This window comes from Spermophilus citellus, assembly GCF_964194105.1.
Source record: "Spermophilus citellus genome assembly, chromosome: 7".
Lineage (NCBI taxonomy): Eukaryota > Metazoa > Chordata > Mammalia > Rodentia > Sciuridae > Spermophilus > Spermophilus citellus.
The window spans coordinates 83028835-83053567 of NC_138188.1; the positions used below are offsets into that span (position 1 = coordinate 83028835).

General features: G+C 34.8%; 1 protein-coding gene across 1 annotated transcript; it reads left to right on the forward strand.

The window, feature by feature from the left end:
- Positions 1-15446: 15446 nt before the first annotated feature.
- On the forward strand, positions 15447-16373 carry LOC308653873 (olfactory receptor 5H18; the record flags this gene model as incomplete). The annotated part of the gene is made up of 1 exon (XM_081302629.1): positions 15447-16373. One exon carries the CDS (start codon positions 15447-15449, stop codon positions 16371-16373), a length of 927 nt encoding a protein of 308 aa, XP_081158755.1.
- Between the last annotated feature and the right edge of the window lie 8360 nt (positions 16374-24733).

Below are 24733 nucleotides of genomic sequence, written 5' to 3' on the forward strand. Positions count from 1 at the left end.
ATCTCATAATACTCTTTTTGTTGAACAGTGGCAAAAATGTTCAAGTTGAATGTGGTTGTATTTTGGTCAGTGTTCAAAGATTTTTGCACTTATAATTGAGTTAGCCTTTTAATAAAGTATAAGTAACTAATAAACTCCATAAAACATTTGCTTATGTCTTTCAAAAGCATGCAAGGATTTTTATCAAATGTTATAACTTACTAAAATAATTTCAGATAAGAACACTTTATAGGTTTAATTGTTTTTTTTTTTCACTGTGGCTTCAGATGCATTAACTGTTAAAATAGTGTAATTCCTATGAGAAGAAGTTAATACGATGTCTTTGATCTGAATGCAGTTGTGTAACTTAGAGACATATCACATGAGCTCTGTGTAAGAGGCAGGTTGGTATTTCAGTTAACAAATCCCTGGAATATGGGTGTCTATCAAATGTTCTTTCAGTTCATCCTTTTGGGAAATAGTGAATTTCATTCCTGTAGCAACTTAACTTACACACCATACAGAAAAATAAACAGAACTGGGAATGCAACGACAAAATTATGACAGCAAAGTCATAGCTCAGTGTGCTTGCGTGAGTTGAGGGAAGAGGCCAGTTACCTCTCACAATCTATGATGCATTCTGAGGCCATTTCTAGTTGCGTTCTTGTGTTGTCTTACCATCTAAAAAGCTTCACTAATTCAGAAAACAAGATTATATTGAAGAATTGGATTAAGAAGAACATGAAGAGAAGAAATCAGCGGGCAATGGTTCAATTATCCTAGAATTAAAAACAATGAAGCTATTAAGATAAAGTAGTAACACATAAAAATTGTTGATGAAGTATATAATGGAAAAAGAGGAGCTTTAAGTATATATTTCCAAAGGTCGAATAATAAAAACATGATATTATGTCAGATTTCCAAGTGGATTTCTGAGAAAGATGTGAAAACAAGCAAGCATTTTTATGTTTTATGCTGGAAAACTTCTTGATCATTGGCTTCCAACTCCATGGTTTGTGTGTAATGAGTAATCCATCTTCAGCCTCACTCGTGCCTTTCCCCTCAGCACCTAAATTTCATACACATTCCTATTGATATTACTGAATCCTTCATCTAAAAACTGCTTCCTAGCATGTTTGCAAAACTCTGGTTGTCTATCTCCTCCATCCTGTTGGCACTCTTTTCCTTATGAAACATTGTTTCTGGATGAGTCTTCATAAAGGAAACTCTGACTACATCATATCTTTTCATTAACTTTTAATTTATTGTCATTACTACTAGATTATATGCATATATTACTACCAGATTATATGCATATATGGTACATGTATCTGGATCTGCATATATACCATGCATATGTTTATGTGAATGTACAGCCTATATGCTGTACTTTCTCACTCTGCATTTGCTTGTCTTGGCATGATTTGAGAATTTTCTAATAAAACCTGGTTTAACTTTTAAGTCTCTTCCTTACAATTCTCCAAGTGGAATTCATGTTGTTTCCAAAATGAGTTATTGTGATACTTTTGAATCTGCCTTACTCTCGCAGGTACGTGCTTTCAATCATAAAGACCTCTCTATAGAGAATGTCCTCAATTACCCACCCACCCCCATTGTCACCATCTTAATTTACAGATAAAATGGTATACTTCCTCCAACATCTAATTAAAATGTGACTCCAGATAATTTCAAAAAGTATAGGAAAACTAACATATTTGAAACATTTAATAGCTTATGTATTCTTCTTAGGTCACACTTTGCCATACATTATACTTATTTTATGGCCAGTAAAGTTTTACAGGTTACAGTTTAATGTCCTACTACTCTTTTTCATTTTTTGCTGTGTATAGTACTGGTTTACACATACAAACCTCTAATTTGTTTTGTGTGAAATCAACATGAATCTGTTAACAAAAACAACATAGAATTTAATAAAGTGTATCATCTTTTAAAATCATAACATGAGCTCAGAGAGATTATCTGATTTGAAAGGCTTTTGCATATACACTGACCTTGAGTTTTTTCATGGCAGTCAAAAGCATCTTGTACATCAACAGATATTTTCTCACTAAAAGTAGATATTTAAATAGACTATGATAAAATATCATGAAGAAGATATTCAATATTTTTAAACTTTATTTATTTATTTTTATGTTGTGCTGATGATTGAACCCAGTGCCTTACACATGCCTGACGAGTACTCTACCACTGAATCATAACCCTAGACCCAAAATATTCAATCTTAAGGATTAAATGATACAAAACATGAATTTTTCTTTCCTTCCTTCTTTCCTTCCTTTCTTCCTTCTTTCTTTCTATGTGGTACTAGGGATTGAACCCAGGAGTGCTTTAACCATGGAGGCACATCTCCAGCCCTTTTTACATTTTATTTTAGAGACAAACTCTAAGTTGCTTAGAGCCTCATTAAGTTGCTGAGGCTGGCTTTCAACTTATGATCCTCCTGCCTCAGCCTCTTGATCTGCTGGTATTACAGGTGTGTGCCACCATACCCCACAATACAGTGATTTTAAAAAAATATTATTATTCTATTATTCTGGAGGTCTAGGCCACAGATTATAGCAGATCATCTGCACTCTTTTTGTTCCCCTGATGGATGCCCCATGAAGTTCCAGAAGCAGTGTAAATATATTATGTTCTGTTATTTTCTTTTCTTTACAGAAATGCTGCAATTTTACTTATATCTACAGTTTGTTGATTTCCCTTGCTGCATAATATGCCTATTGAACTAATGGATTTTTTTAAAATTAACTTTATGGGTATTTGTTTTATTTTTTAGTGTTATGACCCAAAGAATAGATTGATAATATAAACAGCTGGCATCTATTTATTTTGCCATAATAAAGTTTTTTTTGGCATATTAATGATTTCTTCTCCATTAAGTATTCTTTAATGCATAAGGAAATATAAAAGCTACATACAGAGGATAATTTATCATATTAAGGATGATATCACATAGGGAAGTTCACCCAGGTGACTTAAAAACTGCTCATGTTAGATTTAACCACCACATGGGAATAATGTAGCACAGTAGAAATATTTTATATTATGAAAGCATGTTAATTTCTTAACCTGGAGATTTAAAAGAATTCATGGTTTCTCTCACTTTGTATTACGTATGTGTGTGTGTGTATAATTTTTTTCAAAAGTTTATAAAACTTTCTACTTTTCAGGAGATTGCTGACAAAGTAATTCTAGACTATACTCAAAGAAACAACATGATTTGGATTTTGGTAAAAATAAACAATCAAAACCAGAACACTATTTGAGCATTAGCCATAACAGAATATTCAGTATGTGTTTATGTATGTGTCAAAAATTCTCAAGGTAGGCTTTCTTAGTTTTTCCTTTGGGTTCTTTGAAAACAGTGGTTGACTATTGACTGAACTATCCTTCTTTCCCTCCCCTCTATGTTCCCTACTTTATGGTAAACATGATTCTGTTCTCTATTTCTATGATAAACTTTTTTAGATTCCACTTATGAGTGAGATCATTAAGTGTTTGTCTTTGTGCCTGACTTATTTAATTTCACACAATGTCTTCCAGGTTCATTCATATTGTTACAAATGACAGGACTTCATTTTTATGAATATTATTTAATTGTATAGATATCTTTTTAAAATTTATTTCTTACATACATGACAATAGTGGAATGCATTACATTCATAGTTATCCATTCACAGCACAATTTTTTTGTAACTCTGTATATAAAGTATGTTCACTCCAAGTTGTGCCATTATACATGAGATCTGTCTCTTTTTCTTTTTTTGCATTACAATTCTTAATACCTTTATACCACAATTTATCATATCTCTGTTTGTATATGAGGTATGTTGACAGCAAATTCACATCTTCATACATGTATTTTGTATAATGATGACCGTCTCCTTCCACCATCCTTGCTATTCCCCTTCTCCCTCCCTTTTTCTCCCACCTCTATTCCCTATCTAGAGGTAATCTTCCTCCCATGCTCTCCCTTCCTACCCCACTTTGAGTCACCCCTCTTATATCAGAGAAAACATTCAGCATTTGATTTTTTGGGATTGGCTAACTTTACTTAGCATAATCTTCTCTAATGCCATCCATTTCCCTGCAAATGCCATGATTTATTCTTTTTTGGTGCTGAGTAATATTCAATTGTGTATAAATGCCACATTTCTTAAAATCCATTCATCCACTGAAGGACATCTAGGTTGGCTACACAGTTTAGCTATTGTGAATTTTGCTGCTATACACATTGATGTGGCTGTGTCCCTGTAGTATGCTGTTTTTAGGTCCTTTGGGTATAGTCCGAGAAGAGGAATAGCTGGGTCAAATGGTGGTTCCATTCTAGCTTTCCAAGGAATCTCCATACTGCTTTCCAAATTGGCTGCACTAATTGGCAGTCCCACCAGCAGTGTATGAGTGTACCTTTTACAAATGGTACTGGGAAAACTGGAAATCCATATGCAACAAAATGAAATTGAATCCCTATCTCTCACCATGCACAAAAGTTAACTCAAAATGGATCAAGGATCTAGGAATTAAACCAGAGACTCTGCATCTACTAGAAGAAAAAGTAGGCCCTAAATTTCATCACATGGGGCTAGATCCCAACTTCCTTAATAAGATGCCTATAGCACAAGAATTAAAACCAAGAATCAACAAATGGGATGGATTCAAACTAAAAAGTTTTTTTTCTCAGCAAAAGAAATAATCTGTGAGGTGAACAGGGAGCCTACATCCTGGGAACAAATTTTTACCCCTCACACATCAGATAAAGCTTTAATCTCTAGGGTATATAAATAGCTCAATAACATAAGCATGAAAGAAACAAATAATCCAATCAATAAATGGGCCAAGAACCTAAACAGACACTTTTCAGAAGAGGATACACAATCAATCAACAAATATACAAAAAAGTGCTCATCATCTCTAGCAATCAGAGAAATGCAAATCAAAACTACTGTAAGATACCATCTCACTCCAGTAAAAAATGGCAGCCATTATGAAGATATCTTTATTTATATATATATATCCATATCCATATATGTCATATATATGTGTATATATATTACATTTTCTTTATATATTCATCTATTGATGGTGGCAGAACTGATGACTCCCGAGCCCTATACTGGAACTAATTAAACAGAATCTTCATTTAAAAAATATCTTCAGGAAATTTTTTTTTTAATTTTTTATTGATTATTTAAAGCATTACATAGCTCATGATATATCATCTTTCATACATTAGACTCAAATTGTGTTTTGAACTCCCATTTTCACCCCAAATATAGATTGCAGAATCACATCTGTTACATATTCACATTTTTACATAATGCCATATTAGTGTCTGTTGTATTCTGCTACCTTTCCTAACCCCTACTATCCCCCCTCCCCTCCCCTCCCCTCCCATCTTCCCTCTCTATCTCCCCTGCTGTTGTTCAATTCTCTCCCTTTTTTTCCCTCCCCCTTGCCCCTCATAGCCTCTTATAATTTTATGTATCCTTGAAGGTCTCCTACCATTTCCATATGCTTTCCCTTCTCTCTCCGTTTCTCTCCCCCCATTCGTCTTTGTTTACTGTAGTCTTTTCCACATGCTCTTCCTTCCTGTTCTGTTCTTAGTTGTTCTCTTTATATCAAAGCAGACATTTGGCATTTGTTTTTTAGGGCTTGGCTAGCTTCACTTAGCATAATCTGCTCTAATGCCATCCATTTCCCTGCAAATTCTATGATTTTGTCATTTCTTAGTGCTGCATAATATTCCATTGTGTATAGATGCCACATTTTTTTTATCCATTCATCTATTGAAGGGCATCTAGGTTGGTTCCACAGTCTAGCTATTGTGAATTGTGCCGCTATAATCATTGATGCAGCCGTATCCCTATAGTGCGCTCTTTTAAGGTCCTCAGGGAATAGTCCGAGAAGTGCAATAGCTGGGTCAAATGGTGGTTCCATTCCCAGCTTTCCCAGGAATCTCCATACTGCTTTCCAAATTGGCCTCACCATTTTGCAGCCCCACCAGCAGTGTACAAGTGTACCTTTTTCCCCACATCCCCGCCAACACTTGTTGTTGTTTGACTTCATAATGGCTGCCAATCTTACTGGAGTGAGATGGTATCTTAGGGTGGTTTTGATTTGCATTTCTCTGATTGCTAGAGATGGTGAGCATTTTTTCATGTACTTGTTGATTGATTGTATGTCCTCCTCTGAGAAGTGTCTGTTGAGGTCCTTGGCCCATTTGTTAATTGGGTTATTTGTTATCTTATTGTTTAATTTTTTGAGTTCTTTGTACATTCTGGATATTAGGGCTCTATCGGAGGTGTGGGGGGTAAAGATTTGTTCCCAGGATGTAGGCTCTCTATTTACCTCTTTTATTGTTTCTCTTGCTGAGAAAAAACTTTTTAGTTTAAGTAAGCCCCATTTGTTTATTCTGGTTGTTAACTCTTGGGCTATGGGTGTCCTATTAAGGAATTTGGAGCCCGACCCCACAATTTGTAGATCGTAGCCAACTTTTTCTTCTATCAGACGCAGTGTCTCTGATTTGATATCTAGCTCCCTGATCCATTTTGAGTTAATTTTTGTGGATGGCGAGAGAAAGGGATTCAATTTCATTTTGTTGCATATGGATTTCCAATTTTCCCAGCACCATTTGTTGAAGATGCTATCCTTCCTCCATTGCATGCTTTTAGCCCCTTTATCAAATATAAGATAGTTGTAACTTTGTGGATTAGTCTCTGTGTCTTCTATTCTGTACCATTGGTCCACCCGCCTGTTTTGGTACCAGTACCATGCTGTTTTTGTTACTATTGCTTTGTAGTACAGTTTGACCTCTGGTATCGCTATACCTCCAGATTCACACTTCCTGCTTAGAATTGCTTTTGCTATTCTGGGTCTTTTGTTTTTCCATATGAATTTCATGATTGCTTTGTCTATTTCTACAAGAAATGCCGTTGGTATTTTGATTGGCATCGCATTAAACCTATAGAGAACTTTGGGTAATATCGCCATTTTGATGATGTTAGTTCTGCCTATCCATGAACAGGGTACATTTTTCCATCTTCTGAGATCTTCTTCTATCTCTCTCTTTAGGGTTCTGTAGTTTTCATTGTATAAATCTTTCACCTCTTTTGTTAGGTTGATACCCAAGTATCTTATTTTCTTTGAGGATATTGTGAATGGAGTGGTTTTCCTTATTTCCATTTCAGAAGTTTTGTTGTTGATATATAGGAATGCCTTTGATTTATGCATGTTGATTTTATAACCTGCCACTTTGCTGAATTCATTTATTAACTCTAGCAGCTTCTTTGTAGACTCTTTTGGGTCTGTTAAGTATATTATCATGTCATCCGCAAATAGCGATAGTTTAATTTCTTCTTTTCCTATTTTTATGCCTTTAATTTCTTTTGTCTGTCTAATTGCTCTGGCTAGTACTTCGAGAACTAAATTGAATAGAAGTGGTGAGAGAGGGCATCCCTGTCTTGTTCCAGATTTTAGAGGGAATGCCTTCAATTTTTCTCCATTCAGAATGATGCTAGCCTGAGGCTTAGCATAGACAGCTTTTACAATGTTGAGGTAAGTTCCTGTTATCCCTAGTTTTTCTAGTGTTTTGAACATAAAGGGATGCTGTACTTTGTCAAATGCTTTTTCTGCATCCATCGAGATGATCATGTGGTTCTTGTCTTTAAGTCTATTGATGTGTTGGATAGCATTTATTGATTTCCGTATATTGAACCATCCTTGCATCCCAGGAATGAATCCTACTTGATCATGGTGCACAAGTTTTCTGATATGTTTTTGTATTCGATTCGCCAGAATTTTATTGAGAATTTTTGCATCCAAGTTCATTAGAGATATTGGTCTGTAGTTTTCTTTCTTTGAAGTATCTTTGTCTGGTTTTGGGATCAAAGTGATGTTGGCCTCATAGAATGAATTTGGAAGAGCTCCTTCTTTTTCTATTTCTTGAAATAGCTTGAAAAGTATTGGTATTAATTCTTCTTTGAAGGTTTTGTAGAACTCCGCTCTATACCCATCTGGTCCAGGGCTTTTCTTAGTTCGTAGTCTTTTGATGGCTTCTTCTATTTCTTCTTTTGTTATTGGTCTGTTTAAATTGTGTGTGTCTTCCTGTCTCCATCTGGGCAATTCATATGCCTTAAGAAATTTATCGATATCTTCGTTATCTTCTATTTTATTGGAATATAGGGTTTCAAAATACTTTCTAATTATCTTCTGTATTTCTGTAGTGTCTGTTGTGATATTGCCTTTTTCATCCCGTATGTTAGTAATTTGAGTTCTCTCTCTTCTTCTTTTCATTAGCGTGGCTAAGGGCTTGTCTATCTTATTTATTTTTTCAAAGAACCAACTTTTAGTTTTATCTATTTTTTCAATGGTTTCTTTTGTTTCAATTTCATTGATTTCTGCTCTAATTTTAATTATTTCTTGTCTTCTACTACATTTGCTGTTGTTTTGCTCTTCCTTTTCTAGATTTTTGAGGTGTTGTGTGAGTTCATTTATTTGTTGGTTTTTTCTTTTTTTGAGGTAAGAACTCCAAGAAATGAATTTCCCTCTTAAAACTGCTTTCTTTGTGTCCCATAAATTCCGGTATGTGGTGTCTGTGTTATCATTTGACTCTAAGAATTTTTTCATCTCCTCCTTTATGTCTTCTATAACCCATTGATCATTCAATAACATATTGTTCATTTTCCATGTGATGTAGGATTTTTCCTTCCTTCTTTTATCATTGATTTCCTATTTCATTCCATTATGGTCAGATATGGTGCATGGTATTATCTCCACGCCTTTATATTTACTAAGAGTTGTCTTATGGCATAATATATGGTCTATCTTTGAGTAGGATCCATGTGCTGCTAAGAACGTGTATCCACTTGATGATGGTTGATATATTCTATATATGTCGGTTAAGTCTAGATTATTGATTGTGCTGTTGAGTTTTATAGTTTCTATATTCAGTTTTTGTCTAGAGGATCTGTCTAATGGCGAGAGCGGTGTGTTGAAGTCACCCATAATTATTGTGTTGTGGTCTATTTGACTCTTGAACTTGAGGAGAGTTTGTTTTATGAACGTTGCAGCTCCATTGTTGGGTGCATACAAATTGATGATTGTTATGTCTTGTTGGTGGATGGTTCCTTTTAACAGTATATAGTGACCTTCTTTGTCCTTCTTGATTAACTTAGGTTTGAAGTTGATTTTACTCGATATGAGTATGGCCACTCCTGCTTGCTTCCGAGGGCCATGTGAGTGGTATGATTTTTCCCAACCTTTTACCTTCAGCCTGTGTATGTCTTTTCCTATCATATGAGTCTCCTGAAGGCAGCATATTGTTGGATTTGTTTTTTTGATCCAGGTTACTAGCCTATGTCTCTTGATTGGTGAGTTTAGGCCATTAACATTTAAGGTTACAATTGAGATATGATTTGTATTTCCAGTCATGCTTCTTTATTTATTTATTTTAGTTTGGTTAGTTTTGCTTTTTGGTTATTTTCCTCCCCCTTTACTGAGATACTTCCTGCTGTTAGTTTTGGGCACTATTTTTCACATCCTCTTCTTGTAGTGTTTTGTTCAAAATGCTTTGCAGAGCTGGTTTTCTTGCTGCAAATTCTTTTAGCTTTTGTTTATCGTGAAAGATTTTAATTTCATTGTCAAATTTGAAGCTCAATTTTGCTGGATATAGTATTCTTGGTTGGAATCCATTATTTTTCAGCGTTTGAAATACGTTATTCCAGGATCTTCTCGCTTTCAAAGTTTGTGATGAGAAATCTGTCGTTAACCTAATTGGTTTACCCCTGAAAGTAATCTGCCTCTTTTCTCTCGTAGCTTTTAATATTCTCTCCTTGTTCTGTACGTTGGCTATCTTCATAATTATATGGCTTGGGGTTGGTCTATTATGGTTTTGAATGTTTGGGGTCCTGTAGGCTTCCAGGATTTGGCAATCCATTCCATCTTTCATCTCTGGGAAGTTTTCTAGAATTATTTCATTTAATATGCTGTCCATTCCTTTGGTTTGAATCTCTGTGCCTTCTTCTATCCCTATGACTCTTAGATTTGGTTTTTTTATGACATCCCATATCTCTTGAATAGATTGCTCGTGGGATTTAAGCATCTTTTCTGTGTTGACTATATTCTTTTCAAGTTGATAAACCTTGTCTTCATTATCTGATGTTCTGACTTCTACTTGATCAAGTCTATTTGTAATATTCTCGTTTGAGTTTTTAATTTGGTTTATAGTTTCCTGTAATTCTAGGATTATTGTTTGATTTTTTTTTAATATCTCTATCTCCTGGTAGAGCTCGTTCTTTGCCATTTGAATTTGTTTGTTTAATTCATTTTCAAAATATATTTTTATTTCTTGGACTTGCTGTCTCATGTCTTCTCTAATATTCCTTTCCATTCGAGTTAGGTATGCCTTGAGTTCTTTCCCTATACCTGTTTCTGAAGTTTCTATGTCCTCCTGTAGAATTGAGTAGTCTTGCATTGTTTGTAATCCTTTTTTCCCTTGTTTTCTCATGTTGTCCACGTTACTTTCCAGCTCTTTTTGATTGTCGTGTTTCTGCTCTCCTCTATAGATTTGTTTTGTTTCTGTATTACTCTGATGTCTCTCCTTTGTGTTGTTGAAGTATGACTGCTAACGTGGATTCCGCTGGGAAGGAATTCCGACGTTCGAGCTCCAGTGACGACACTACTCTGCTATGACGGGCCCCAGTCTCCTTGCCGGGGTGCCCTAATGGGGGGGTGTGACTGGACTGTCTCTGTGTGGTTTCAGCTCCCGGTCGTGGCAGGCGGGTAGACTCCAGCCGCCCAGTATCACAGGCCGCGGGCCGGTGATCCGTCACCAACGGGAGGGCGTTCTCCTACCGCCCAGTTACGCGGGCAGTGGGTGAACTGTCGCCGGTGGGCCTGCAGTTTACAGCTGCCCAGTCGCGAGGGCCTTGCCTCTAGGCTCCTGGTTTCTCCTGCTAGCCTTGGTTTCTCCTGCTAGACCAGATTTCCCCTCAGTGATGATTCTCGGCAGTTCAAACTGTACTCTGTGCCTGTTTTGTTGTTGCAATCTGTCGGACAGTGGCGGTGAATACTTCAGCTGTCCAAGATGGTGGCCGCTGGTTACCTTAGTGGAGTGTCCCTTGTGGGGGGTGGGGCTGTTCCGCTTCCGTCCCCGTCAGCAATCCCGAACTCAGCCCGGGGGTCAGTGCGGGCTTGGGCTTGGCTGGTGGGATACCACCGTGTCGCAGCCACTTAATTCCCTGCTGACTAGTTAACCCCTTCTCTGGGGCGCCACGCCTTCTGTAGCCTCGGGGCAGGCCGCGCGAATCAGACAGCCTGGATCTCCGGGGTCACACCATTGGCTTTTGGGATCCCCGGCACTCTATGGTTTTGATTTTTTCTGCTTGCCCCTCCCCAGCGCTGGCTAGACAGGTTTTGTTTTGGCCGCTGATGGGAGGGGGGGTTGGGGGTCAGGTGCCTCTAGCTCTCCTTTAGTCTTTATGCAGGCTCACTCTGATAGTCCCTCCCCCTGAAAGTCTAGGAGAGATTTTAAGCGAAATCCCCCTATGTATGGGGGCTGAGCTGGGTGACACACACCTGTTTGTTGTTGCACTCTGTCGGCGAGTGGCGGTGGTTACTTCAGCTGTCCAAGATGGTCTATTTTCCATATTCTTGTTGCTCTGCCATCTGGAGTCCTGCTGTGGGCTCTTCAGGAAATTTATAGATGTTGAAGTTTAGGCAATAGACATTTAGCCTCCTTCCCAAAATAAAAACCTTTGTTTTTATTTTATTTTATTTATTTTTTTGTACTGGAGATTGAACCCTGGGGAGCTTGATCACTGAACCACATCTCTAGCACTCACTTTTTAAAACATTTTAATTAAAGACAGGGTCTCTGTAAGTTGCTTACTGCCTTTCTAATTTGCTGAGTCTGACATTAAACTCAGGATCCTCCTGCCTCAGCCTCCAGAGATTCTGGGATTACAGTAGTGCACCACCATGCCTACCTATTCTTTGTTCTTTCCCTTGAACTTTGTCCAGTAAAATTTTTCACCAGATTTCAATTTAAAGTGGGGGAAGTTGGTATATGTTTGGAACCTATAGCTACAATTTGTATGACAACTTTACTTTGGATTGGCTCCTAAAGGGAATTTGGATCATTGATCTTATTAAAATCATGTTATTATTAGCTCAGTTAAGATCATAATATCATATTGTCAAATTTAGTTTATAAACTGAAGTTTTCATAAACCTGTCAGTAGTATCACCCATGGTAGAAGACAGTGGCATAAAATAAAATTTCAATTGTTCAAACTAGAGTTGCCTATGGTGACTCAATGTTTATAAATTCTAAAGTCTGCAGTTCCCCTGTGGGGTGACCTGGGTTTCATACACAATCCAAATCCACAATGCCCAATTGAAAATATTTACTTTGTCCTACAGAGACTCTTCAGGCACTCCTGGGGAATTGCAGTTCTCCAGGTCTGTTTCTCCTGACAAAACCATAAAGTATACAACTTGTTGACTCTTGCGTTCAAAGCAAAATTATATAAGCAATAATTTCCTTCACTTGGAAAATGGAGCTTTGAAAATGAATTCATGTGCAAAGAATTGTTACCTGTATTCTTGTCACTTGTGTGCTAGTATGAAACAATTCTACTTTTGAAAATCTGACACTTTTGAAGGATCTCCATAATTTCTTAGAAGATACTGGTAAAAGATGAATTGTTTTATAATTTTAATTATTATTTGTAAAGAAGGTTTGAGATTTATAAGTTTAACGTTTATGAACTTAATAAGTTAAGATTTGGTTTCCAGAATTCAGAAATTGCCATGGGTGCATGGTAAATAAAAAATTAGTAGTCAGATTTAATTTTTATGTCATATCTGGATAAACAAAATATAGCTGTAAGATAAATTAATTGTGGATTGGCTCTTGAAGGACTTCTGCATTATTGCCTTTATTAAAAGCATGTGAACATATGAATCAAAGCACTTTAGCAATGACTTTATCTTATTAACCCATCAATAATGACTTTATAAGTTCTGGTGAACTAGAATATTAAAGGAATCAGAACTAAGTTTAAAGATTCAAGGCACATAGATTCTTAGATAAGAAATATTTGTGAGGATTCTTATACTTTGAGTAATTATATTTTATGACTATAACTTTTAAGTCCAATTAAGTAAACATGAACTCTTCTCTACTTTCCCCTCTTCTGAAAATATTTATAGGTCTAATATCTATAGTATACAGATCTATTATAAGGAATAATAATGAAGGGTGACACAGAGACAAGGTACAGGTGCAGGGAAGGTGGCAGAGTGGCTCTTTGTCTGAGGGGCCATGTTTATTTACACCAATAGCTTACACTGGCTCAGTAGTACCATAACTACATTATTTTTAGAGTTAGATTCTGCAGTTACAATATACAATGTTAGGAGCTTTGTGCAGGTTGCAAGAAAGTCCACTGTCTGAAGTTACTGTCAGGCAGGCAGATCCAGGAGCACCAGAGCTTAGTGAAAGATTGTAGTTATAAAGCAAGCAAGTTCCTTTATTTCCAGGGATTATGTGCCTATGATCAAGGTTTTTTTTTTTTTTTTTTTAAGTATATTGGTGGAGGAGAATTGATAAAATTGTACTTTTATCAAAACAGCCTTCAATTATCTTTCATATTAATTACTTAAATTGATGGAAACTATTTGGAGGAATTAAGACATAGAAACAAGAACATTGCTATAGTGGCTAGGTATCCCATGTCTTTTACATGGAAGTTTCCCAGCAGCCAGGCATTCCGTACGTTTGCATAGAAATTTCCTAGCCACCAAGCATGCCACAATCTTGAAGTTTATCAGAGACCCCAATACCAAACACAGAACCTCTACAATCTATAAATTAAATATATTCCATTCAAAAATATATATAATGTATAAACAGAGACATGAGGCGGGAGGGAAAGGGAGAAAAAAAAAAAAGGGGAAATCACATGGAAATGGAGGGAGACCCTCATTGTTATACAAAATTATATATAAGAGTTTACGAGGGGAATGGGATAACAAACATGGAGGGAAATGAATTTCAAAAGATGGGGTAGAGAGAGAAGATGGGAGGGAAGGGGAGGGGGGATATTAGAGGATAGTAAAGGTAGCAGAATACAACAGTCACTAATATGGTAGTATGTAAAAATGTGATGTGTAGCCGATGTGATTCTGCAATCTGTATTTGGGGTAAAAATGGGAGTTCATAACCCAATTGATTCTAATCTATGAAATATGATTTGTCATGAGCTTTGTAATGTTGTGAACATCCAATAAAAAAAAAAAGAAAAAAATATATATATAATGTATAATTATATTGATCTATAAAATGAATAAGATATATTCAATGATATCATATCACTATATCATATATAGGTCATATATATAGTAAATATACAATATACAAAATATTCATATTATAATAACATAATATTTGGAGATATAAATATTGTAATATATGTACAATTGAATATTTATAGAAGTATACATATCTTTCTTTAAATATTTTTTATGTATAGCAAAACTAATTGCATAAATGTGCAAGTATATCAGGAATATGCAGAGCAGAACATGTCCCCACTTACTTGTCAAGTATGCATGATTTGAAAAATACCCACATAAAACTCAACTTGAAAATTATCAATTATTCTGTAATTTGTGGTTGCATGGAATGAAATTCATTCCATATATAATTTTACTTTTATAGTAAAAGTAAAAAATAAAATAAAAGAAGTAAAAGTAAGTACAGTTATTGACACATTTTCTTTATATTTTCTATGCCTGAATCTGATGGAGAAGAAAGTGCTCTCAAATAAAACCAGAAAGATTTCTAGGGAAATTTAGTTCTAGTTCCTGTATTAAATATAGTTTAAACATTTAAATATAGAAAGAAATTTTAGGCAGTGTAAATATATTTATGAACAAGATAAAATTTAATGTCAGTCTCCTAATCATAAATGAATGCCATAGAAAATAAACTTTGAAAATAAAAGACGGGTCCTGCAGTCCTTGACGATCTGTAAGTCCGGTGAGAACAAATTCTCAGATACTATTTTCACACTGAATATGTGACTAAGTCCTAGTGACTACATTCTGACAACTTTGAAATTTATTTATTGTCTACATCATTCCCAGTGTCTTGTCACACACCAACTGATCATTCTATGTGAACTTAATCATCTCGGGAACATTTTCAGAGTAGATTATTTCATCTAATTTTTATAATTGAAGTAAAGGTATTTGTTTCTATTTCTTAATTTTTTCAAATAGTTTCCATCAATTTGCGTAATTAACATGAAAGAAAATTAAAAGGCTGTTTTGATGAAAGTACAGTTTTATCAACTCTCCTCTGCTAATATACAATTTAAAATCCTAGTGATTTTTTTCTTTACATTTATTTCATTTTATTTCAGGTTACATCTAGGGAGGACATGGAAAAGAAAAATGTGACGTTGCTGACTGAATTTGTTCTCACAGGACTTACAGATCGCCAAGGACTGAAGGTCCCATTGTTCTTGCTGTTCTTGATGATATACCTCATCACCATTGTGGGGAATCTTGGTCTGATTGCTCTCATCTGGAATGACCCTCACCTTCACATCCCCATGTACTTGTTCCTGGGGAGTTTAGCATTTGTAGATGCTTGGATATCGTCCACTGTGACCCCCAATATGTTGGTCAACTTGTTAGCCAAGAGCAAATCAATATCCCTGTCTGAATGCATGATACAATTTTTTGCCTTTGCATTTGGTGGAACTACAGAATGCTTTCTCTTAGGAACAATGGCTTATGATCGCTATGTAGCAATATGCAAACCATTGCTTTATCCAGTAATTATGACCAATAGACTCTGCATCCGACTATTAGTCTTATCATTTGTAGGTGGCTTTCTTCATTCCCTAATTCATGAAGGCTTTTTATTCAGATTAACCTTTTGTAATTCTAACAAAATACATCACTTTTATTGTGACATTATACCATTGTTTAAGATTTCCTGTACTGACCCTTCTATTAATTTTCTAATGGTATTTATTTTGTCTGGCTCAATTCAAGTATTCACCATTGTGATTGTTCTGGTTTCTTATACACTAGTTCTCTTTACAATTTTAAAAAAGAAGTCTGTCAAAGGCATGAGGAAAGCCTTCTCCACTTGTGGAGCCCATCTCTTATCTGTGTCTTTATACTATGGTCCTCTTCTCTTCATGTATGTTCTCCCTGCATCTCAACAAGCAGATAATGGTATGATGGACTCTTTATTTTACACAGTCATAATCCCTGTGTTAAATCCAATTATCTACAGCTTGAGAAATAAGCAAGTCATGGATTCACTGACAAAAATACTGAAGAAAAATATTTAGATCTTACAGCAATATCTCTTTTTCCTTTAGAACAAAACTCAGAATTTTTCCAGTGTCTTTGTTTTGGAAAATGTTCCAAGCTTTTTGTAATTATAATTGTCTTGCTTTTACTTTATTCTCATTAAATAAGTCTCTCAAGTATTTTAATGACTTAAGGTGAGATCCCTAATAAAATCCTTAAAATAGTGGTATTTTAATTTGAAAACATTCAAAGAGTTTTAATCAAACTTTCATCCCATACTAAATGCTAAATAATTAAGTCAGGAAACAAATGAGAATATTTTACTGACTTATGTGTTCTTTGTGTGACTTTATTAATTTATTAAGTACTAAAATAGCATAATTTAGTTCCAAATGTCTTAAGTAGATATTTAATACAGTTGATAGTGCTGTATAGGTTGGTGACTCATTTCACAGTTGTTCTATTTTGTTGTCAGGTTTGTGTTGAGCAGATGAAAATCTCAGAAAATCTACTGGTCCTACATAATTCCTTTTTTGTTAGTTTATTGAGAATTGGTGAATCTTTACCTTGTATAAAGTCAACTAATATATCTCATGGAGAGATAAATAGAAATTAGAATGTAATTATTAAAAAAGTTTGACAGTGAAGGCAGCAATTCTAAAAGGATGCTCTTAGCTCAGTCTGTTTTATGAGAAAGAAGATGAGTCTATCTTTGTTCATGATGTCTTTAAAGGCATTTTGCAGCCTTATTTGTAGGATACCAAGCAATGCGAAAAGGTTTATTAATTCAGAAAGCTAACATATGAGACTGAAGGATAAAGAGTATAGATGTAGAAATGAAAAGTGTTAGGATGTGAAGAAAATTGTGTCAGCCTTCTAGAAATTAAAAAGAAAAAAATAAAGCAAGCAAGAAAATTAACTAGGTAACATTTCAAAATTGTTAACATGTATTACCAAAAACTGGTGGCTTTAAATGTGTATTATCAAAGGCCAGATAAAGTGAAGAAGATATAATGTTGTAGTGCCCAGTGTGTATCTGGTAAAGACATGAAAATGAGTTAGCTTGAATGTTTAGGGGCCTGAAAAGTCCTTAATCTTTAGCTTCCTCAGAATCCATACTCTTTATAATGAGTGTGAATGAGTCATTTTCATTTCCATCTGTCTGTCCTCTTTTTTTCTTTTTTTGTACTAGGGATTGAACCCAGCAGGGCTTAACTACTGAACCACATCCCAAGCTCCCCTCCCCTTTTGTTTTTATACAGGGTTTCACTAAATTGCTTAGTGCCTCTCTAAGTTGCTGAAGCTGACTTTGAACTTGTGATCCTCCTGGCTCAGCCTCCTGAGCCACTTTGTTTTTCCTCTTACTACTGAAATTCCATATACATTCCTACTGATACCAATCAGGATTTCACTTTAAAAACTATTTACCTGTGTGTTTTGCAAAATTCTAGTTACTTATTGCCTTCATTTGGCTTATACCTTCTTTCCCAAATGCTGCAGCCAGATAAGTCTTACTATACATAAGATTAATTTTCATCCTTATTCAGCACATTTTGGTAAATTACCTTGCTACTAGATTACATACATATATGGTATATAAATCTAGATCTCAATGCATATACATGATTATAAATATATAGGTATGTAGATTTCTTCTTGTGAATGTATATATTGTATGTATGCATGTATTCTTTAACCTGTGTTTGCTCACCCTGAATTTTGTGATATTTTCTCCAAAATAACCTTGTCATAACTCTGGGATCACTTTCTCTAAAATTCTAAGGCAATCTATGTTATAACCAAAATGTGTTACTGAAAGCCTCTGGACGAACTTTACTTTCTCTTCTATAAGCTTTTGTTCATACAGTTATCTCCAGAGAGAATCCCTTGCTGTTTCAATATTCCCCTAATTAATTTACAATTGAAATGGTATTCTTTCCTAGGGTCTACCTCAAATGTTATATCTTCTATAAAAATATGGTTGTTCCACTCAAATTGACCTAACAAGTATATATAAAATAGCTGACAGTGTTGTCCATAAAAAATTTCCAGGTTACCTTGAAGAAGAATAGATTTTACTTCTTGTTCCCTGAATCAATCTTCACAAATGCATGATACAATGGTCTTGTATAATATCTTATACAAGGAAAAGATAATCAATGTACCAAATAGTTGCCCATAATATATCTTATAAAAGATTTGTATGTAGGTAGGATGCATGACAAGCTCTCAACATATAAAGCAAATTTAATAACTCAATTAAAAATAGACAAAGATGCAAAGGGAAAACTCATTGAAGAAGAACACAAAAAACTGCTTGACATATTTAGACATCTAGTACATGCAAGTAAAAGCCACTGTGATATCACAATTTTCTTATTAAAATCAATTCAGATCAAGATATTAAAAAGATCCCTGATCTTTTTAGTGAAAAATAGGCAACAAAGTGACTTAAGAAATAATTATGCATTTTTTAAGGGAGAAGTCACTTTTATGTGAAATTATGGTTAGGATAATCACTACCTAATTAAGCACATCAAATTGTTTACTTCACCTTTCTTCAGGGTATTCACAGTGAATCCATTTTTATATATGCCATTTCATTCTCTACATATTTCCTTTTCCACTGGAAAAATTCTAAGGAATTAAGATAATTGATTAATGAGTCTTTCCCAAAATATGCCCTTTCTTCTTCCACTTATCAGTGAAGGTTAAGTTAAAACAACAATATGAATTAACTGTGAGGCTATTTACATACACTATTCAAATACAAAATCTAAAAGCTAATACAATTAAATCATGATTATCTTCCTGAACAAATGTTTATTTACAAGTTCTGTTAATACTCAAAGGGAAAATCTGGGCATGTGACTCTGTAAATACTCCTCAAAAGTTTTTCTCTAAATTAGAGTAAACAGCAAAAACCCTTTCCTAGCGATCTCAGCCCCATGTAATCTTATGTGCACTGCCTCCCAGGGCCATATTTGATCTCTCCCTGAATGAACAGGAACCTCTAATAATCACCTGCCTGTTCCAAGTGTCCACAGTCATAACTGTGTAGGAAATAATGACTCTTGAACCCCAGTTTTTAATAGTTATACTTTTAAAAACAGAATCTGCATTTTAGCAAGTTCTCCATGAAATTTATAGGCATTGAAACAGAGGTGTATGCTACCTCCCATAGAGATCTCTTGTCTTTTCTCTTCATTTGCTCCTACCTTTGACCTTAGCTTAGTAAAATTTCTCATTAGTTTCAGGCTTAAACTAATTGGATAGAGTACATGTGAAAATGAGCTAGATTTCATAATGATGATTTTATTATTTTCTGATTCCTGAATGGAATTTATATTTTTGGCCATATTAAAATCACATGTTCATTAGATCTTACGAAGCCATACAAATCAGTACACTCAGAACAAAATGTATATAGACTAGACTTTTTCTCAACGTGTCAGAAGTGCTATCTGGGGTGCATTGTGGTGGCAAACAGTATAATACCCATTGTTAGAGCTAAAACTTTCTGTAGTGATGTAATGTTTATAAATTCCAGTCTGTAATACCCTGAGGAACAATTTTAGCTTCTCTGTAGCATGTCCAAACATACAATACACAATGAAAAGACTCACTGTGTTCCTAAAGGGAATTCTCAGGTTCTCTTGGGCATTTAGTTTTCCACTCCTTCCTCTTCAGCCAAAAGCACATAGATGTGCAATTGGTGGACTCTTTCTTAAAGCACACATTTATATACATAGGGTGGCTCAACTTGGAAAATTAAACCTCCAAGATGAATTGGTATCCCAAGAATTGCTACCTATATTTTTGTAGTTTTTATATTGCAATTGTATTTTTTCTGTTTTTCTTACTTTACAGAGCCTAAACTTTAAGGATCTCCACAATTTCATTCAAAGCATGGATAAGACAGAAATTATTTCTGTAATATTCATTATTTTTCACATGAAAAGTTTAAAATTTTGTTAATTTATAATAATTTGTATTTGAATTTACAAAATGCCCAAAAGGTAAGTGAGAATTGAATACTATTAGTGAATCATCTGTGTATTTACTCTATTTTCATGACTTGATAAACAAAAGAGCTAGCTGAATGACTGATTTGTCCTCCTAATGATGTTTTATTACCTTGTTAACCTAACTCTAAAAACTTTAAAGGATATATTTTGATGAATCAGAGCAATAATTTAAAACTGGGTTTAAAGATTCAATCATAATTTTTCTTTATAAGTCTTGGTTAATTTTGACAAGAAGATTCATTCTTTAAGGAAACATATACTCTGATTAAAAAAATTCAAGTTATCAGTTGAACATTAGCTCCTCTGTTCTTTCACTTATTTTCCAAAATATATTTATTAAATATGAACATACACAAACACAGTACATATCTTCTATATGTACATGTTTGAAATCAGAAAATATGAATCAAATGTCCATGTGGTGCTCTCTATCCAGGATTTATGACCTAAAAAAGTATCCACACATAAACATATTTGAGAATTTCCAATTATTTTGTGATTTGAGATTGCATAGAACAAAGTCCACCCAAAATTAAAATATATTGACCACTGAAATTATTGGTATTGATCATTTATACAGCCTGCTTTAGCTTGAAACCTTGACTCTACATTATCTACTAAAAGATGATTGTTGGAGATGAAAATGTGCTCAAAGTAAAGCTGCTAGGCAGGACAATTACAAACTAGGTTAATATATAAGTAGAGGCCATTTTATTCAGGCACAGTGGATTTCCTAATTAGGAGATGCAGGATCAATTAAAAAAAAAAAAACCAAGCCAGTATTCCACTGGAGACAAAAGGAGACAGTCTTATATAACATTAAAATGTGATAAGGTACATACAGCTGAACCATTCTTCAGAATACAACGATTAAGTAAGTTCAGCTGTTTGGTAAATGACACAAATTAGGGTTATCATAAATTGTGTAGGTCCTTTGAAATGTCCAGGTCAGGGACAAGATGGCCACTCTGTTCTTAATCCTTATAGGATATTGGGAAAATCTCCCCCCTGACACTTTCAATTTTCATCATGGTATCTGTGAGACAACCCACCCTCTATCCACAAATTTCTAAGTTTGGAAAACAATATTTGCCTGTCTTTGACCACCCAGCTAAAGAAAATTAGAAGGATATAGAAACAATGTGCAGAGGTAAAATGGCAGAATAGCAGAATGGCAGAAAAGCAGAAAAGCCCCTTGTCCAAGCAGCCAGCTTTATTTATATCAATAGGTTACATTAGGTCACTGGCATCTGTAGCACAGCATTGTTTATTGTGTCATTAGGCAGGTTACAGAGTTAGCAACATTTCTAGCTTATTCTTCACTTACTTATTATAGTTGCAAATGTGTAATGTTAGGAGTTTTGTGTGGCTCTCAAGGAAGTTTATTGTTTAAAGTTACTGTTATGTGGACAGGTTCAGGCCCAGTGGAGCTTGGTGAAACATTGTGGTTGTCTAACAGGAGTGTTTCTTTATTCCCAGGAGCTGAATGCCTGAGACCAAGGATGAGGCTGATAAGATTGTAGCACAGAGCCTCCCATGCAGGTCATTGCCACAGCAGTTAGGCATTGCATATGTATTAGTTACCTTACTAGTTCCTGGGGGAAACTGCAGAATATTCTAAGGGTGGAAAACAAGGTGCCTATTACCCCCAGGGAGTTTGCTCACCAGAAGAATGCTGTCCTGTACATTTTCACAGCCAGAATCTTTATACCTCACAGTCTTTTTAATTTTTTTTTAAATTTTGTACCAGGGATTAAACCCAGGGGTGCACTTAACCATTAAGTCACATTCCTAGCTCTTTTTTTATGAGACAGGGTCTTACTAAGTTATTTGAGGCCTCACTTAAGTTGTGAAGGTTAACTTTGAACTTTTGGTCCTTCTGTCTCAGCATCCTCAGTTGTTGGGATTGCCTCAGCCTCCTGAGCTTCTGGGATTAAAGTTATGCACCACCGTGCCTGACCCGGCAGTCATGTTGATTTTTTTGTTGTTGTTATCAAAACAAACAAAACTTCTAGTGTAAATCACTTCTAATTACTACAATAACAAAGAAACTTTTAAATAAGAAAACAACTTTTAGGCAGTGCTAGTATATTTAAGAGAAAAATAATTTTTAATATAAATTTAAAAATCAAATCTTTCTTTCATATACAAATTTTATTGGAAATTAAACTTTGAATTGTAACAGTAAAGAATTTTCAACTTTTAATGAACTGCAGAGTTAAGATATTTATTTTCTCTCAAGTCTCTGAGCCTTTCTTTTTAATTCTTACTTAGCCTTTCTTTTATTCTTTCTTTATTCCTCTTCTCTGCCTCATATTTCACATACTTATCTATGTATATACTCTTTATTTTCTTCCTATTTCTTTTCTTTTTTTTTCCTTATAAAACTCAAATTTTAAAACGTATCCTTTCCCCTTTCTCCTTTTCCTGTCTTTTATTCTCCTTACTATGGAATACTTTCATTGCAAATTCTTACAATATAAATGTTTTGCATTTGTCTATGGCAGTAAACATGTGACAATGCTTCATGTCACTTGTAATCCTTACTGTAGGGCCAGTTGTTTTGCATACAGTCTTTGTTATTCTCTGACCTTTATCTATACCCAACTGGACAATGCCCTTACTAAAGCCAACTCCAATCTCTTATTTTCATAGTCAGGGATCTCTATTGAATCATTGTCCTACTAGAACAGTTGCTCATCTTCCTCTTTTTATGTCCAATCATGTCAGTCAGTTTTCCTCCTGTTTTTCTGATCACTATGTCAGAACATTGTTTTAGTCTCTCCCTTTTCTCTTTTCGTTTGAACTTGACTCTTGGTTACAACAGGAAATGAGTTTATGTATGTATATTGGTGCTCCATCATAAAAAAAAGCTAGGGAGATTGGAGGAATAAATTGCAAAAACCGGGCATGAACAGAATGAAGTACTGCAATCTATCAGCAGCCAAAATCATTTTCCAACACTGGTTCAATGAAGGTTGCTGTTACTTCTGTAGAACTTTATAATGTTATAGCTAATGCTATTAATTCCTTTGTTGAGTGTGGGACACATTTACTGGAGTCTTGATATTCCTATCTTGGCTACAGTTCCAATATTCTCTCTGATCCCTGTTCCTTTTACTATTCTACAAATTCCAAATGTATGATAGGTTGGTCTTACTGGCCAAACTTAGGTTTAGTGCCCTTACACTAGGTGCAATAAGGCTGGATTGTGAGTTTCTAGCTGTAGAGGGCAAATAGTCTCTGTCAATCATCAAGATTGATGTGGTAGAAAAGAAGATCAGCTGATGAACATCTATAAATGGTACATGAACACTTTATAACCTGATAAATATATGTTTCTTTGCTCTCTATTACTCTTCCACATGACACACTCTTCAAAGTGTAGGACTTTCAATGACTCCTTTTTCATTATTTTTCCAATGATAGAGATGTACTATTATTAATTATATGTCACCTGGATTTTTAGAGGATATTCCTTCCCAATATCTAAGAATATGAGTTCTCAATCTTATTTCAAGTCACCATGTGACTACATTATTTTTTACTGACAATTCTCCTTCTAATATGTCTTAGAGTCCTGTTGATTATATATTCTGAACTCTTTTGAATTAATTTCTCTTCCTCCTGATCACTCCTAAAGTCTTATCATACATGGGTAAAGCACTTTCCAGGTATGTGAAGCACCTGGATAGCATTTTAAAGAATAAACAGTCCTAGATCTCATTCTTGAACCATGGAATCCATTTCTATATTAATATCTCATACTCCATATTTTGGTGGTAAATCTTCCTAGATATTTCAGATAAATAATCTGGTCTGGGATAATGAGCCAACAGAAATAGCTTCCTGATTAGTATATCTGAATCCTGTCACTTCTGTTGCAGGCTATTTTCTATAAGAATGGTATTTTAAAAAATTTACATGTCTATGTATCTTAAAAGTTTTCAATGCATGCCTATTGCCTGCTAAAGGTAGGTTAAATTTCCTCATGTTTTTGAGGTCGTTTTTTAGTCCTGCATTTGGAAAGATCTGTTTCCTTGAACCTACATACATGTGACAGACTCAGGATTTATCCAACATACTAATTTTTATGCACATAAATTTAGCACATGCTAAATGACTTTCCTTTTTTTCCTAAATATGTTTATTTCTGGATATTCAATGCACTGAAATTATTGTGTATTCTTATCCTACAATTCTCTCCAAACACTTTCCGTAGATTAGAGTGTAACAACCAACTATAAAGCATATGCTTATAAGCGTATGCTTTTTTTCAGTTTATCTCTAATAGTTTCACTTTATAAATACTTCTAGTATATTCCTTTTGCATTTATTGCATTTCTTTTCAGGTGATATCCAATGAAGAT